Genomic DNA, 18,144 nt, shown 5'->3' on the forward strand with positions numbered 1-18,144 from the left:
TGCAGCACGTCGCTCACAACGAGACCAAAAACACGGGGAGCTCCCATTCATTTCGATGATTTCTTGCACCTGGACCAAGCCGGTCTGCTCAAGGATCAATCTCAGCTAGTTAATGATGCTGACATATACTCATAGGCCTATATTCATCAACATGATCATGTACCATGCTCTGTGCATAGTGTGGTTCTGCCAAAGCAGTTTCTTGGCAAAGGTTACAATCTTGGATGGATCTTGGACTCTAACATAGGAAGTCAGTGGAGGAATTTGGAATTTATTTGTGGTTTCGCCGATAGCTCGTCTACTCTTCACGAAAGACACAGGAGGATTTTAAGGTCTAACAATTAATGCTGGCAGACAGGATGCCATCCATCTGAGGGACTGTACGCACTGATGAATCATCCTGAATGTGAAACACCAGGACGACATTCTATATCTGTGCCGAGATCCAAACCCAGATCAAAGGCGAGTATATGCATCACAACCACTAGACCATCCTGCCAGCCACGCTTATGTTGAAAACGTTTCTTGGACGCTCACAAATATTTGGTTCAGAGAATATTTTGAATGGCCTCAAATAAGTTTTTGAAATATTGCTGCACAACTTATTTTTCTTGTGTGAATGTGACAATGAGCGAAAGACTATCCACCACACAAATATGGGAACTATTTTGTTTGTGACATGTCACCAGATTCCACAGCCAGAGAAACACTATGCAGGCTCCGCGGCCGCTGAAACGTTGCCAGTTATCCTGTAGGGAATGCGGTCAAGAAGGCACCATTCTCCTGCACTGCTTTGAACGTCTGAAAGTTAATGATGAACATCTGAAAGTTTGACGAAGATCTGTTTGGCCATCTCTGTGAAAAATGGCGACACACATACAGTGCATTCAGAAAGTATTCAGACCCCTTCACTTTTTTCACATTTTGTTATGTTGCAGCCTTATGCTGAAATCGTTTAAATTCATTTTTTCCCTCATCAATCCACACTCAATACCCCATAATGACAAAGAGAAAACAGGATTTTAGAAAGTTTTGCAAATTTATTAAAAATAAAAAACTGAAATATCACATTTACATAAGTATTCATACCCTTTGCTATGACACTTGAAATTTAGATCAGGTGCCTCCCATTTCTCTTGATCATCTTGAGGTGTTTCTACACCTTGATTGGAGTCCACCTGTGCAAAATTCAATTGATTGGACAAGATTTGGAAAGGCACACACCTGTCTAGATAAGGTCTCACGGCTGACAATGCATATCAGAGCAAAAACCAAGCCATGAGGTCGAAGGAACTGCCTGCAGAGCTCAGATACAGGATTGTGTCGAGGCACAGATCTGGGGAAACCTACAAAATAATTTCTGCTGCATTGAAGATTCCCAAGAGCACATTGGCCTCCATAATTCTTAAATGGAAGAAGTTTGGAACAACCAGGACTCTTCCAAGAGCTGGCCGTCCGGCCAAACTGAGCAATCGGGGGAGAAGGGCCTTGGTAAGAGAGGTGACCAACAACCCGATGGTCACTCTGGCTGAGCTCCAGAGATCCTGTGTGGAGATGGGAGAAACTTCCAGAAGGACAACCATCACTGCAACACACCACCGATCTGGGCTTTATGGCAGAGTGGCCAGAGGGAAGCCTCTCCTCAGTGAAAGACACATGAAAGCCCGCTTGGAGTTTGCAAAAAAGCACCTAAAGGACTCTCAGACTGTGAGAAACAAGATTCTGTTGGCTTTCACAGCCTTGGTGCAAGTCTTGCGATACTATGTAGACATTGTCTGCCCCTGATGTATCTCATGGATGCACATTCGTCGAGCCTGTCGGACTTGTATTTGGATGCACCTGTGGTTACATACTCGATGTATTTATTGTAAACATTGAACCATTATTTCATCCATTGATTGAGGTATTTAATCTGCTACCTGCAATGTATCTTTGCTGAATAGTGCTTTTGTATCTTTTGGGGTTCTTTCATTTCCTGCATATTCGAATACAGTCAATATAGTCATATATAGTCATAGGCCTATATTCATCAACATGATCATGTACCATGCTCTGTGCATAGTGTGTTTCTGCCAAAAGCACTATACTGCTGGTTGACAGCAGAATGATTGATTTCAAATTGTTTGGAGATCTTTTTAAATCCCTTCCCAGACTCATCGGCATCTATAACCTTCTTTCTGAAGGCCTCAGAGAGCTCTTTTGATCTAGGCATGGTGATGCCGCACACTTCAAAAACAAAGAGCAAACCAAACTAAATGTCTGAGGTATAAATAAGACAGGTTCCTCCAAGATCCTCTCTAACGATGTTCTAATCATTTGCACCGGAGCTAGTGCACCTGATTCTAATTTTAGGTATTTGAAGTAGTGATAAATGTAGGGGTGTACTTTCTTTTTCCACATGCGAAATTTGCATTTATGTTTATTTAAATTATACAATGGACTACAAAATGTAAATGTTTCATGATATTTGTTATATTATATCACCTTTATCTATCAATATTGTTGAAATGAAGATCAAATAGCTGTATGTTGAAATATGTTGAAAAGGTCAAAACTTTACATGGGGTGCACTTACTTTTTCGCGTGACTGTATATTTAGACTAGCCGAATGCACGTGGCATTGCCCGCATTCTTTTTGAATGAATTTACTACTATAATTCAGCTTTTACTCGCTGCCATAAAATATTTACTTCTATAATTCAGCTCAGCTTTTACGGGCCCAGCCCGGCCGAGGCAGCCTCGACCGGCCTCGCCACCCCGCCTATAACCTTCCCGGGGCCCGTCCCGACATTTTTTGTTTTAGAGGTTTCGTCCTATCTTTCACCGTTCAGGAGATTAGCTCGTGCAGACAAACAAACAAACAAAAACTTTCTTTTATATGTATAATAATAAAATAGATATAGAAGCAGATAAAAGATAAATAATAAATATTATAATATAAAAAATAGAGAAGAAGAAGAAGAAGATGTATAGATATATCCCTTCATAACCAAAGAGAAGGATTAATGAGGATGTGGGATGTTTAAGGTCCATCAACCAATGCTAGCAGACACGACACCCTGCTCAATGCCCAGCCGACAGATAGTGCACAGATAAAGATCAGGGTGGCTGTTTATGGCTGGGTCGAGATTCGAACCCAGCCTAGACAGCTCAAAGGAAAGTGCACATATGTCTAATCTATCCTGTCAATCCAGAGTTTTTTGTTTGTTTGTTTTTTTGGGTGGGGGGTGGGGGGGGGTCAAACTGGATCCACTTTGATCCCCGGTAAACCCCATTAGACCCCAATTTTTTTGTATACAAGATCGAGGCTCGTGAAAAAGCTAACATTTATCACACAAAAAGTCAAACCGATACATAAAACACAAAAAATAAGGGGAGCGGTAGACAAGATGGGGAGAGAGATGGAAGGACACAAACACAACATTTGAGAGCAGGGACATCGGGAGAAATGTTGGAGGGGGAGGGCTTGGGGGGAGGTGGGAGAGGTATAGAACACATGGACACTGCAAGGACTTCCAGGAAAGAAGTTGGAATTTCAAAAAAAAAGGTATCTGGGGTGAATTAGCAGGGGTAGAAAAGATCAAGGTTTTGGATGGGGGAAGATAAGAGATGATGGTGGGTGAACAGCTCTTTTAAAGACCTGGAGGGAGGAGTGGGATTGAAGGGAGTGGGGGAGTTTGTTCCAGAGGCGGGAGAAAAGGGGAATGAAAGAGTGAAGGTGAGCAGAGAGCCAAGATTTTGGCAGTTTCACCATAAGAGGGTTGCAGGTCGATCTTGTGCGACCTGAAGGAATATTGGGGAGACAGAGCACAGAGAGAGCTGGGGGAGCAAGGCCGGAGAGGAGTCGGTAGAAGACAGAAAGACCACCAACCTGCCTGCGGTGAGTGAGTGAAAGGCCCTCGGAGTTAACTTCATCGCAGGAGATTCCAATGATTCTGAAAGCATTGGTTTCAACAGCGTGAAGCCGAGCTAGGTGTGAGGCAGGAGCACCAGCCCAGAGGGGGGAGAATAACAGGCAAGAATATGGAAATATCTCCAATAATCCATCGTTTATGAATATTTTTTAAAATGTTGGTGCCGAAACTTTCAACATCATATCACAAAATTTTAAGACTCGTTCCTGAGTTTACACAAATGTGAAATTACAACAATATTGCACAAAAGCATCCAGTAGGAATTAGGAAAAGGTACTGGCCTTTGCTGTACACACCTTTCCTTTCAAAGGGATCATTTTTAAAATAAAGTCTCTCTCGGGTAAACGTTTCTCCCTTATTCAAAAACAACACCAAAAACATTAAACTAATTTCGGAAGAAACTAGCAAGAGAGGAGTAGAAAGACATCCGTGCAAGAAAACAGATAAAGAGCCAAATACCGGTAAACTACTCACCAATGTGTCTCCAGCAACCCCATACTCAGGAACTATGCTTTGCTTGTCTGCGTGCCTGAATATGTCTGCCAGCCAGAGTCTAATAATGGAAAACAGCACAGAGATAAAGCTCCGCTGCCCATGATTGTTCCGGGCACTTTACTGTAAAAGCATCCACAACAAACGTGCTCAATAACATGGGATCAAGCTGGTTTTTTGAACCACAATGGACCACCACCCAAAAGCACAGTGTGTGGGGATTACACGGATTGTCAATGGTTTATGGCAAACAGCACTGAGACAACTTTTTAATGTCTTCCATTCTCAAGAGAGAAACTGATTGCTGCAAGACTTCACTTACTGCCATGTATTAGGATTCATGAAAGGAATTGTTATCAATAGCTTTACCATAGCTTTAAAAAAACTTCACATAATACATAATCAAACTATAACGCCACTCAGTAGAGCGCATACTCCCGCCGTGGGTTTAGTTGGAATAATACGTTTTGTTTAACATCCCCTCTCCCCAAAACAATAAATGAAAAAGAAAGTAAGCCCTAACTGTCAGATAATTTATTTTGATATATCTCGGAATTAGAGGAGAAAAACATCATTTAAGAATATGAATAAAAGCTTTAATGCAGTAAAACAGAAAAAAATCTTTCACGAAAATTTTTCCCAAAAAAATTCCTGGATCTGGAATAATATCCTGAGCTTCACCAAAAACGAATCAATTCTTCCTTATCCCAAGGGCAATCATCCCACCAACTTTCATCCAAATCCGTTCAGAACTTTTCCAGATATCCTGTTCACAAACACACACACACACACACACACACACACACACACACACACACACACACACACACACACACACACACACACACACACACACACACACACACACACACACACACACACACACACACACACACACACACACACACACACACACACACACACACACACACACACACACACACACACACACACACACACACACACGCATTACTCCCTAGCGGGAGTAATTAAGTATTGTTACGGACGCGGTTAAAGATATTATTTACCGAGCGGTGGTATTGCCGCGACCTAACAGTTTCCCCGATTCTTCCCCAACTCACCCGATTCACCCAGACGTTGGCCAAATCGCGCTATGCCAAATCAATGGTAGAAAGGACACGACGACTGGGAAAGAGGAAACGACGCAAGGGGTACAGTTCTCAAGACCTCCAGAGGAGGGTATAATTACAGTGGTGGAGAAAAGGGGTATATTACAAGGCAGTGAGGTAAAGACACAGAAGAGATGGGCACTTAATTACCGTCTTATCTTATCCCAGACAGACCACAGACAAACGGAACAAGGCAGACTTACACAGGGATTGATGGCAGGAAGGGACAGGTAGGTCGATAGCACAAGGTGCACCTTGGCTTGGGGACAGGATAAAGCACGGTCCAGAAGATGCGGGGAGGCCTCACAGCGCTCCGAGGGGACGTCTTTCTTTCTCCAAGCTCAGCGCGCATCTGACGTCACCTCCCTCTCCCTGCGCATGCTCAGCGGGGAGTGACACGCCCTCGGCTGGTTGGCTCCGCCCCACTGGGGCCGGTCCGCCGCTTCCATTGGGTGCGGGGGTTACCGGGCTCCGCCCTTGACGAGGAGCTGACAGGGAGCCCCTGTTTGGTAACCCCGTCGAGCACATGTTCGATGGCGGCTCGTTGGGAAGGCCTGGTGCCCTCCCATCACCCCTACCAACCAAGCCGGAGTGAGGACGCGCACTCCCTTCGCTCGTTGTTGTTGTTGTTGTTGTTGTTGTTGCTGTTGAACTGTGAGGAAGAGCTGCGGGGAGGTATTGGGAGGTCCTAAACTTCCTAACGGTGCCATACAATCACATTCTGGTGCAACGAAGGGTCAGAATTAATGGAAACGAGTCCTTAACTGACATAGACTAAGAATAACTAGCAAGATGTCCTATAGTTGTCTTACATGAGATGTGGTGAACCTGGGCACGACATTTAATGGGGGAAATAGGGGGAGATCGGGTCTACAGAGTGTTGTTTACAGAAAATGGGACTAGGGAATGGGGGATTGGGGATAGTTGGGAAGTATTGAGGAAATAGGGGAATATTTACAAGCGGATATGGATGGATGCAAATCCCATATCCCAACAGTATTCATACCTGTTTGGCTGTGAGCACGATATCTCAAAAAGTTGTGGACGGATTTGAACGAAACCTGGTGGACAGGTTGGGTGTGTGACAAGGAAGAATTTATTGATTCGATTTTGGTGAAGATGTGGATCCGGATACTAGAATTTTCCAAGTGATCCTTCACCATTGAGACATAGGACAAATTGGACATAATTTGATGTCGATCAATATGCCTCAGCCCACATTAAGTCTTTGCTTACTCTAACTCGAATCTAAAACCTCAAGACCATTTGACTTCAATATGTAATCTATGTGTATGTACCATGGTACCTCTACTTAGTTTCGTTCAAATCCGAACCTCGATAACACCTTTACCTGGCGTGACCTTCTGACCTTTGACCTATTCATGTGAAAATCTAATCAGTTCATCTTTGCATTATATTATATATTTATAGCAAGTTTGGGCAAAATCCCATCTCTGGTTCACAATAATTATTGCGGTAACAAATTTTTAGCCTTACGTGACCTTTGACCTTTGACCACCTGTAATCTAATCAGTTAATCTTTACATCATCTTAGGTACTTGTACCAAGTTTGACTTCGATCCCTTCAGCCCGTTCTTAAGTTATCGAGGTAATGAAGAGCCTATCACGGATGCAAGGATGACTAACCCGAAACATAATGAAACATAATGTCCGAATTCTCCTGTTCGAGGATAATGATAACCCGAAAACACAACGTACCTGGTGACGTCATCAGGGGAAGCAGAAAGACGATTTCGAGCATGATATTTCACAACGTTGTGGGCAAATTGTGACTAAACTTGGTGGATGAGTTGGTTTTGTTATAATTGATTAATTTACAATATTGTCACGCAACCGCGATTAACACCACAGTTGCGGATGGCCAATTGCGAGGCTTTAACTCCCGAGGCGAGACCTCAATAGCGGATTCCAAATCAAACACTTAAACTAAAGTTAAACGCGCGGAATGGCGGGACGGGACACAGCAAAGCTCCGCAGCCTTATCTATTAAAATCCAACAGGAAACTGCGTTCAGATATATTCAGAAAATAATATAAGGATTTATTAACGGTTCCGAGAACAAAGAAATATGATGCTCTAAACCCCCTATATGGAGTACTCCCACTCAACAGAGTTATTAAACAAACCACAGGGCAGACGACGAAATGAACAAAGAGGGTGTGTGTGTGTGGTGCGCTCTTAGCTTTGCTCGCTCGAGAGCGTGGCATGGAGATCGTGTAGGCCTCGGATGGCTAGGCCCTGACACGTGGGCGGGAAGGGTCTCCCCGACGCGACTCACTCGCCGACCCCAGTCCTCTCGCCCCGCAACTCTCAAACGCTCGCCCCGTCCGAAGGACCACGGTTTCTGGGGCTGTCGTCTCTGCCCGGCGCCTTGGAGATCGTGAATGGTTAGCGATGGTACGCAAGAGGCCACGAATGGAATACGGCCACCAACAGGGCGAACCTCGGCACGACAGCCGCCCACGCAAGCACGCGATCCAATCGCAGGGAAGATGGAGGGAACGAAGGCAGGAAAGAACTAGAGGGGAAAAATGTCCAGTGCACTCTATCACGACTGAATCCTCTCAGCTCCCCCAAATGGCGTCTGCTCTGCCTCGTGTCCAACTCCGAACTCCTCTGCTTCTCCTTCTCCTTCGTGTCGTCACTTCCCTCACGCACTGTCATGCCCTCTCGTGACGTCCATTCATCCGCCCTTCCCCGTGACGTCAAAAGATCCACCCCCTTCTCATCGTGTCTCAGCAGGGTGCGTTTCGGTCGATATTGTTCCATTGATGTGAAAGGGAAGGGAATGAATTAATGTAGGTGCGCTAGGGGCATGAATTCCTACTGTCTAGGTGCGGTGCCAAAAGGGACATTGGATTGACCACAGGGGTGGGAAAACAATCAAAGTTACCCTTATCGCCCTAACTACTTAGCACTTCCTGTCCCCGTACAGGAAATATATACGCAATTATCCCGGCATACGCCTACACATACTAACTTAAAGGTACATAGTGGGTTCTAGCTATCGCGACATCCCGGAGCATTTTACCTACTCAGATCTACTCTGCTCTACATATTGCTCTACCAAATTCATAACACAGCCCCCCCCCCCCCCCCCCCCGGAACCGTAGCTCCTGCAAGGTTCACCGCAGGCGTTACCATTCCAGCCTTAACACTTACTGTCACACACTTAATTAACCTATGAAATAAATCAGGAAAGGCTGTGGGAAGTGAGTCGGACTACCTACCTACACTTCCTTAACATGCTAAACCCCTTAACCATCATGCAAGTATGTACATTTTCTTCATTGTTCCTGTGGAGGGAGGAAACAAACAACACGCAACACTAACTTAACCACAAAACTTAACCATCTTTCCAAAAACTCAAAACTCTAACCTTTGTACATACCCCGGTCTACAGACCACGTCCCCCGGTGGATGCCACAAGACAACCTTACCTGTGGGGCCATCCCAATGCACCCCCTAAATTTCCACGGGCCCTGTCCAGATGTTGCAGGTGAGTGACATGGCTCAGTGGATTTCGCCCACATTCATGCAACACAGACCCCTTAACCACTCATCCTCATTCCAAATCATCAAGGCATTTCAAAAGTCAACAAAGCACTTATTTCAATACACCCCCCTGCAGGACCATGGCATTGATGTCATTCGCGTGCGTGTGTGCATTCCTAAACTAGGCAGCGGGGAGGTACCGCACAAAAAGATGGTGGGGGCGCATCAGGCTGTGGTGCCCGCAATACCAAAAACAAGTCAACCGACTTACAAGTTCATTGCCCCCCCACCCACTTTACCTCTTGGCCCCGTGACAGCCCAACAGCCCCTTTCCGCCGTTACCTCGCCGGTGAGTGTCTCCACACACCCCAGGCTCCTTTGCCTCCTGCTTCTGCGCAGCAACACGGGTCACCGGGGGACTTCCTCAACCCGCGGCGCCCAACCAGACCCTCCACCGACGAGCTCCAATTTCCAGTTACCACCGGCTGCCAGGGGTAATTGCCGCAGAGGGGGGCCCTCAGGCATCGCTCCTCAGAGCTTGCTCTGTACCTGCGGACACACACACCTTCCCCACCCACAAGACCCCAAAACACACTTCCTCCCCCGCTGCCATTCAATTCTCCACACAACTCAGCACAATTCAGTACAATTCCATAGATGGTGTAAAAGGTGTTACAAGGCTTGCCATGGCCTGCTACATGTGAAATCCCCCCAGTTCACATTTAAACCATCACACATTTCCAAAAGCACATTTCCAAAAGCACAATTATCACCCCTCATTATCTCCAATAATCATCACTCTCTCCAGGTTCCACTCTCACGACCACATCAAAACACATAACCACAACACAAAAACATACGCCACCCACAAGACACTGTGTGGCTCCCATTCCATCCCCTCACCGGCCATGTCATCACTCTCACCCGCCTCCCAACTTCAAATTACATGTCCCCAATTTCCAAAGCAAGTCCTGAAGCCTGAGACAGCACTCCTCAAAACACTCACCTCAAGTGCAGGTAGTTAGAGGTTGGTCAGGTCCAAAGTGCAATCCACCCATACAATTCCCAAAATTTCACATTGGGCCTACCAAATACTTCCAAATTTCTCTTTTGTCCCCACTACACTGGCAGGTATGTGGATCCGCATCCAACGGTGATCATCGCTACACAACTACCTGTGGCCACGACAGCTCTGCACCTCTACCGTGCAAGGGTCACCGGGACAAGGTGAGCAGTCAAAACGCCAACATGGCCCATGAGTGTCCATAAGGGCGCGACCCACCATCCATCCTTCGGCCCCCCTGTGAGGAACACAGCTGCATCAGCCCCAGCTGGCCAATGTGGTGAGCACTTGCTGCCACAACACACACTACCGCACACACAACCTCGGCCCTGGGGGGCACGGTCGCAGTGCGTGGCATCCCTACAGCCACGTCCCCTGCACCTCCCCATCATCCCCCAGTCCGACTGCAGAACTGCAGCCCTCCCCCCACCCCCCCCCCCCCCCAGTGCTCACCCACACTTGACCACACCAAGGTCCAGTCAACAGCCATGCTCCACCAGGAGACCCACCCAGAAGACATGGTCCACACACCTCGGACACGCACACGCACAGCACCACGTTGACCCAAAGACCACACAACTGCATCCCCATGATCCCGCGTCCCAAATATCAGCACAGTTGCCCCCACAACCAGTTGAAAGCCGTGTCTTGCTACCCTATTAATTTTATCACAGCCTCCAACACTTTGGTCTACACACCTGGATCAATAATGGCGTCACTGTACAGTGTCCACCATGACATTTCAAAATCCACCCTTAAATTTCCATCTAACCCACAGATTACCCATGCCAAACATTTTTCACATTTCACTAATGGCACCAAAGAAAGATGCTTTGCCATACACATGCCAGCCGAGCATGGCCCATATGCTCGGCTCGTTACACATCTCCCCATTCATCAACCCCATGGCTCTCTTCCCAACCCGAGAGTCCATAAATCATAACGGAGCATCTGTGGAAGGTCACTCACACCATCACGTTCCACAGATGCCCCAATGGTTGTCTGGCAGGCTATCTCCATCCCTGTCCAATGTCCATTCGGTTTGACCCGCGTCCATAGACCAACCACCATGCCAGGTCACCACATGCTGGTTGTCCCAGAGTCTCTGGAGGAGGGTGCCAGGCCGCATGCCCGGGTGGTCACCACATCAGTCCCAAGTTGGCCGTCCGCAGTGCCACCACCAAAGCGCGACCCACAACACCTCCCCCTAGTGGTCCTCAATATTTGCCATCCCAGGCTTGAGAAACCACCTCGGACCCCCCTGGAGGTCTTAACCCCCACCAGGGTCTGGTGACCCTGCCGGGCCGAGCCACCGGCTCGGACGGCGCCCCGACGGACAAGGGACGCCACACTCCGCCAGACCCCCCGTGGGACCCAGGTCGTACCTCGACACCCAAGGCTGGACCCCACGTCCAAATCTCGCCATCACAGCCCCCCAGCTGGCTGGCATACCCAAATTTTGAAAGGGGCAACTTTTGCCCGAGGCCATCACCCATGACCTCTCCATGTCCAAATCCCGCAGCCCGGGGACCAATCTCCACCATGGCTGCTCCAAATCAATTTCCCATTGTAATTTTATTTTAAATTTTCTTTTACAAATTTTCATTCCCACTGCCAAACCGCAGCTGCAGGGAACAACCTCTACCCCCGGTTGTTCTGCCCCTCCCTGCAGTTGATCCAAATTCCCTACAGGGACCAAATCTCCAGAAGCTCTATCTCCCGATCCTCCAAGATCCAAATCCAGCCCGGAGCCAACACACTCCCCCAACTGGTTGTCCAATTTTGGAGCCTCTGTTTCCAAATAGCAATGAACGGTGAGCGTCCCCTCGGTCATTCCAACCACCTCCTCGGACCAACTCACCTCATCACCCAGGCTCCTTTGGGCCTGAACAAGCTCTACCTCCAAGGGACTGTCACAGGTCTCCAGCCGCTGGATCAAATCATCCTCATCATTTCCACAAATCATTCCTGGCCCCGCCAGGCTTTGATCAATATCCCCAATAAATACTCGGTCCGGCTCCATTGCACGGACCCCCAAAAACTCTACCCCCTCTTACTCCGCACCACTGCCCTGGTGCTGCACAATTCCAAATTCATCCCCCGGTTGGGGTGTTGTGACATCCACACGGTCCCGATAAACAACCAGGCCAGAATGTGGGAAACATTCCCCATTACAACTCTCACATTCCAAATTTCCTTCCCCATTCACCTGTGGGCATTCTCCGCTCACCTGTGGACACTCCACGTTTACCTGCAGGCATTCCCCATCTACCTGTACACGTTCCCCATCCAACTGTGGACATTCCCCGCTCCCCTGTACACTTGCCACAATTGCCATTTCCCCTTTTAATCCATTAATTTGGTCACTCATGTCGTATCCTTCAGTCCTTCCCTCCATTCATTCCCCTGGGAATCCATTTTGTTTTTCATTTCTCCCATCTCCTTACTCATTTTATTTTCCAGCCCATCAATTTTATCATTTATTCCCCGAATTTCTGCAAGGTTTCGCTCACTGTTCTTTTCCATCCCTTCAATTTTGTCATTCAATTCCCGACTGGCTCGCTCACTCTGAGCATCCATTAATTCCTTAAAAAATTTCATTAAAGCCTGGTCGTCTCTAGGGGCCGTCCCACTTGTTCCCGACTCCCCGGTAGGGGAGGGGCATAAGTTGGTGCTCGGGACGAGGGTGGTTCCAAGGCTCACCTCTGCATCAAATTCCCCTATTTCCGGCTCACTCCCGACGCTGACGGAGGCCTCGCTGCGTACCTCCATCTCGTCAATCTCCGACATCCGCCTTCCGGAAGATTGTTTCCCGCGCGCGTATTTATCTATCTATAATTCCATTAATCTCTGTGTGTATGTGTGTATGTGTGTTTGTATGTGTGTATGTGTGTATGTGTGTATGTTTGTCTGTGACCGCTGTTTCTCGACAACTACCGGTCCGATATACTTTAAACTTGCCAGGTATATTGCTGGGGACCCGAGGATGTGCCTTTTCAAGGTTTCATATTAATCGGAGAAGTAGTTACCGAGCTACGGCGATTTCTTTACCAAACACTGCAAGCCGTTCGCTTTGGACCAAACCATTGCATGTAAATAGAGGGGGGGGTTCTGTGGTCGTTGCGAATGGACCAAACCATTCATGTAAATAGAGGGGGGGGGGGTTCTGTGGGCGTTACTGCCACGTGGTTTCAAAGTTTTTTTTTTGTTGTTGTTGTTTGCACGCATGTTTTTTTGCACCCACGTACGGGCACGCCCTAGGATGTTTACACACACACACCCCTACACAAATTTTTTTTTTTTTTTTTGGCAAGGAACGGGCACCCACGTACGGGCACGTCCTAGCTTATATATAGTACGGGCATGCCCTAGTTTTAATAATTCCAGTAACACAATTTAAATTTGACGAAGACGCGATATCGCGCTCCGTATGTCCAATTGACTATACAAATTTCTCCGCCTCGCCTATAAAAATTTTGCGTTCGAACGTCGGGCGCAATGTACGCCCGACCGTGTCGATGTCTCGCCGCGGACAAAAAAGTTGTCCGACGGGTTCGAATCCGACACTCCTGACACCACTTGTCACGCAACCGCGATTAACACCACAGTTGCGGATGGCCAATTGCGAGGCTTTAACTCCCAAGGTGAGAACTCAATAGCGGATTCCAAATCAAACACTTAAACTAAAGTTAAACGCGCGGAATGGCGGGACGGGACACAGCAAAGCTCCGCAGCCTTATCTATTAAAATCCAACAGGAAACTGCGTTCAGATATATTCAGAAAATAATATAAGGATTTATTAACGGTTCCGAGAACAAAGAAATATGATGCTCTAAACCCCCTATATGGAGTACTCCCGCTCAACAGAGTTATTAAACAAACCACAGGGCAGACGACGAAGTGAAATGAACAAAGAGGGTGTGTGTGTGTGTGGTGCGTTCTTAGCTCTGCTCGCTCGGGAGCGTGGCGTGGAGATCGTGCAGGCCTCGGATGGCTAGGCCCTGACACGTGGGCGGGAAGGGTCTCCCCGACGCGACTCGCTCGCCGACCCCAGTCCTCTCGCCCCGCAACTCTCAAACGCTCGCCCCGTCCGAAGGACCACGGTTTCTGGGGCTGTCGTCTCTGCCCGGCGCCTTGGAGATCGTGAATGGTTGGCGATGGTACGCAAGAGGCCACGAATGGAATACAGCCACCAACGGGGCGAACCTCGGCACGACAGCCGCCCATGCAAGCACGCGATCCAATCGCAGGGAAGATGGAGGGAACGAAGGCAGGAAAAAACTAGAGGGGAAAAATGTCCAGTGCACTCTATATCTATCACGACTGAATCCTCTCAGCTCCCCCAAATGGCGTCTGCTCTCAGTGCTCTGTCTCGTGTCCAACTCCGAACTCCTCTGCTTCTCCTTCTCCTTCGTGTCGTCACTTCCCTCACGCACTGTCACGCCCTCTCGTGACGTCCATTCATCCGCCCTTCCCCGTGACGTCAAAAGATCCACCTCCTTCTCATCGTGTCTCAGCAGGGTGCGTTTCGGTCGGTGTTGTTCCATTGATGTGAAAGGGAAGGGAATTAATTAATGTAGGTGCGCTAGGGGCATGAATTCCTACTGTCTAGGTGCGATGCCAAAAGGGACATTGGATTGACCACAGGGGTGGGAAAACAATCAAAGTTACCCTTATCGCCCTAACTACTTAGCACTTCCTGTCCCCGTACAGGAAATATATACGCAATTATCCCGGCATACGCCTACACATACTAACTTAAAGGTACATAGTGGGTTCTAGCTATCGCGACATCCCGGAGCATTTTACCTACTCAGATCTACTCTGCTCTACATATTGCTCTACCAAATTCATAACAATATACGTATATTGTACACATGTGCATTTAAATTTTCATAAGACTCTCAATTAATACCGATTTGTAATGTTACTGGCGAATGCAAATTGCACTGACATTCAATTGCGAATTCATCCTGGTGATTGCATCATTTACCGATGCGAGGGCGGTGCCGCTGATGCAGTGCCCCTATCCACTCGGGCAGGAATTTTTAAATTGCTAGGTGGGCCGGTGATAACTCGTCTCCCCTTCGAGACACACCAGGAGATCTTTAATGTCTTCGTAAACATGACGTTTAATGTTCACAGATTGATGCCTCATCCTGCCTGCACAACACCAGAGTGGTAGTTTATAGCTGGGTCGGGATTCGAACCCAGGCTAGACAGCCCAGAGGAAAGTGTGCCTACTTCTAGGCCATCCTGTCAACCTGTCTGTTTGTGATGTGATTTTATTCAGATTAACTTATGTGGTGATGTTGATTATGCTATTTTGTAGCGGTTCCCGCTGAATGTACACAATCGCCTTGCACCTGCCAGGACGCGGCCAGGGCGCGATCGCCATGCCGGGCTCGTCCGGACGGGCCCAGACGCACCTCTCCTGGGCATGCCCGGACTCGCTGTTCCCGGGCACGCCCGAACCTCCCGGGCACGCCCGGTCTCGTCTTTCCCGGGCATGCCCGCTCTCGCCTTTCCAGGGCTCGCCCAGAGCGCCCGGGCACGCCCAACCTCGACTTGCCAGGCCGCATCCAGGACGCCCGGGCATGTCCAGACTCGCCTTTCCAGGGCTCGCCCAGAGCGTCCGGGCATGCCCGCTCTCGCCATTCCAGGGCTCGCCCAGAGCGCTCCGGCACGCCCAGCCTCGACTTGCCAGGCTGTGTCCAGGACGCCCGGGCATGTCCAGACTCGCCTTTCCAGGACTCGCCCTTGACACCCGGGCATGCCCGGTCTCGGTTTTCCCGGGCAAACGCCCCGGCATAAATGTGTATATATATTGCTGCCCGATAAACGGGCATGGGAGAATACCTGAGCTGTTTTGTTTCAATAAAGCAACTCGGACGAATTCCGTCTTTGGTCGCGTCAATTCTTTCGACTCGCGTTGGAGCGCAGCTCCTTCACTGGTGACCTACCGACATGGACACGGCAGTGACTCTTAAACTGCCTACCTTCTGGGAGGCTCACGCGGCTGTTTGGATCGCCCAGGCAGACTCCCAGTTCGCCCTGCGAGGCATCACCGCGGACGACACCCGCTTCCACCACGTCGTGGCAGCGCTCGGTTCCGCCACCGCGGCCCGCACCCTGAGCCTCCTCGAGCACCCGCCGGCTGCTGACAAATATGACGCGCTGAAGACGCTCCTCCTCGACGCTTTCGCCCTCTCACCGGCGGCACGCGCACGGCGCCTGCTCGACCTGCCCGAGCTCGGCGACACACGCCCGTCCGAGCGCATGGACTATATGCTCTCGTTGCTCGGTGAGCACTCTCCGGATTTTCTGTTCCGCGAGCTGTTCCTTCGCCAGCTGCCTCACCTGGTACGCCTCGCCCTGGCTGGCACGTCGATCACCGATCCCCGCGCCCTCGCCAGGGAAGCCGATAAGATCTCCTCGGCGGGCCAACACATCGGTGCGGCTACCTGGAGCCTGCCGCCGTCCGAGGTGACGCCCACGATGCCCGAGCGCCCTGCGCGTTTGGAGGCCGAACTGCCGGTGCAACTGGCGGCCGCCACGCCGCGCCGACCGCTTCCGACACGACGGCCGGGGCCTCCACCTGACCAGGCGTGGTGTTATTACCACGCCAGGTTCGGACACAAGGCTCGGACGTGCCGACCCCCGTGCACTTTCGGCAAGTCAGGAAACGGCCGGGCCGGCGTTCATTCCCAGCCATGAGCGCCGGCCACTCGGGCAACTTGCTTTTTATTCGGGACAAAGCGTCCGGGCGGCGTTTCCTTTGTGACACCGGCGCCCAACTGAGCGTCATACCCGCCTCCGAGCAGGACAGGCGGGACGCCGTTTGCGGCCCCTCTTTGGTCGCTGCTAATGGCTCGGCCATACGCACTTTCGGCCCGCGCGACGTCACCCTCTGCTTCGGCAGCCAGCGCTTTCAGTGGACCTTTGTGACCGCCTGCGTCCCCATGGCTTTGCTGGGCGCCGACTTCCTCTGCGCGCACGGGCTGCTGGTCGACGTCAAACGACGTCGCCTTGTCAACGCCGAGACCTTCAGCTCCCTGGTGTGCATGATGAGCAGCTCCGCGCCGACCAAACTGGCGTGCGCCCTCCCGACGGCGAAGGAGTTCGCTCGCCTGCTCGCGGAATTCCCGGCCCTCACACGGCCGACGTTTTCGGCCGTCGCAGTGCGGCATGGGATCGAGCACCACAACCCACTACGGGCCCGCCGGTCTATGCCACGGCCCGCCGCCTCGACCCGGCCAAGCTCGCCGTGGCAAAGGCCGAGTTCGACGCGTTGGAGCACCTCGGCATTGTGCGGCGCTCCAATAGCGCGTGGGCCTCACCACTGCACATCGTGCCAAAGCCGGGGGGCGGATGGCGCCCGTGTGGCGACTACCGCCGCCTCAACGACGCGACCACCCCCGACAGGTACCCGATCCCGCACATCCAGGACTTTTCCGCCCGTTTGGCGGGACGGGTCATATTTTCCAAAATTGACCTGATACGGGGATACCACCAGGTACCTGTCCGGGCGGCCGACATCCCGAAGACAGCCGTCATCACGCCGTTCAGCCTGTTCGAATTTTTGAGGATGCCGTTTGGCCTCAAGAACGCGGCCCAGGCGTTCCAGCGCTTAATGGACGGCGTGCTGCGCGACCTGCCATTTCTTTTCGTCTATCTGGACGACATCCTCGTCGCCAGCACGTCCCGCGCCGAGCACCTCCTCCACCTCCGAACACTGTTCGGTCGCCTCAGCGAGCACGGCTTAATTGTCAACCCGGCCAAATGCCACTTCGGCACGACGACCGTAGACCTTTTGGGCCACCGCATCACCAAGACCGGGGCCGTGCCGCTGCCGACCAAGGTCGAGGCCATCACCACGTTCCCGCGTCCCCGTTCCATCAAGGCCCTACAAGAGTTCCTCGGCATGGTGAATTTTTATCACCGATTCGTGCCCCGCGCTGCTCAGCTCATGCGGCCCCTTTACGAGGCCCTCCGGAGCAAGCCGGCCAAGCATGACATCGTTTGGTC

At 50.2% G+C, this 18,144-nt stretch overlaps 1 protein-coding gene across 1 annotated transcript in view; it reads right to left on the reverse strand.

Moving 5' to 3' along the window:
• The window catches only part of LOC137435400 (myosin light chain kinase 3-like), a 204,733-nt gene that overhangs the window by 158,909 nt on the left and 27,680 nt on the right, over positions 1–18,144 (reverse strand). Inside the window, exon 2 of the mRNA XM_068129163.2 lies at positions 4,389–4,467. Within this exon, the coding sequence (XP_067985264.2) occupies positions 4,389–4,411 (23 nt within the window). The 5' untranslated portion in view covers positions 4,412–4,467. The remainder of the gene's footprint in view (positions 1–4,388; positions 4,468–18,144) is intronic.

This window comes from Myxine glutinosa, chromosome 9 (assembly GCF_964187855.1).
Source record: "Myxine glutinosa chromosome 9, kmMyxGlut1.1, whole genome shotgun sequence".
NCBI classification, from domain to species: domain Eukaryota; kingdom Metazoa; phylum Chordata; class Myxini; order Myxiniformes; family Myxinidae; genus Myxine; species Myxine glutinosa.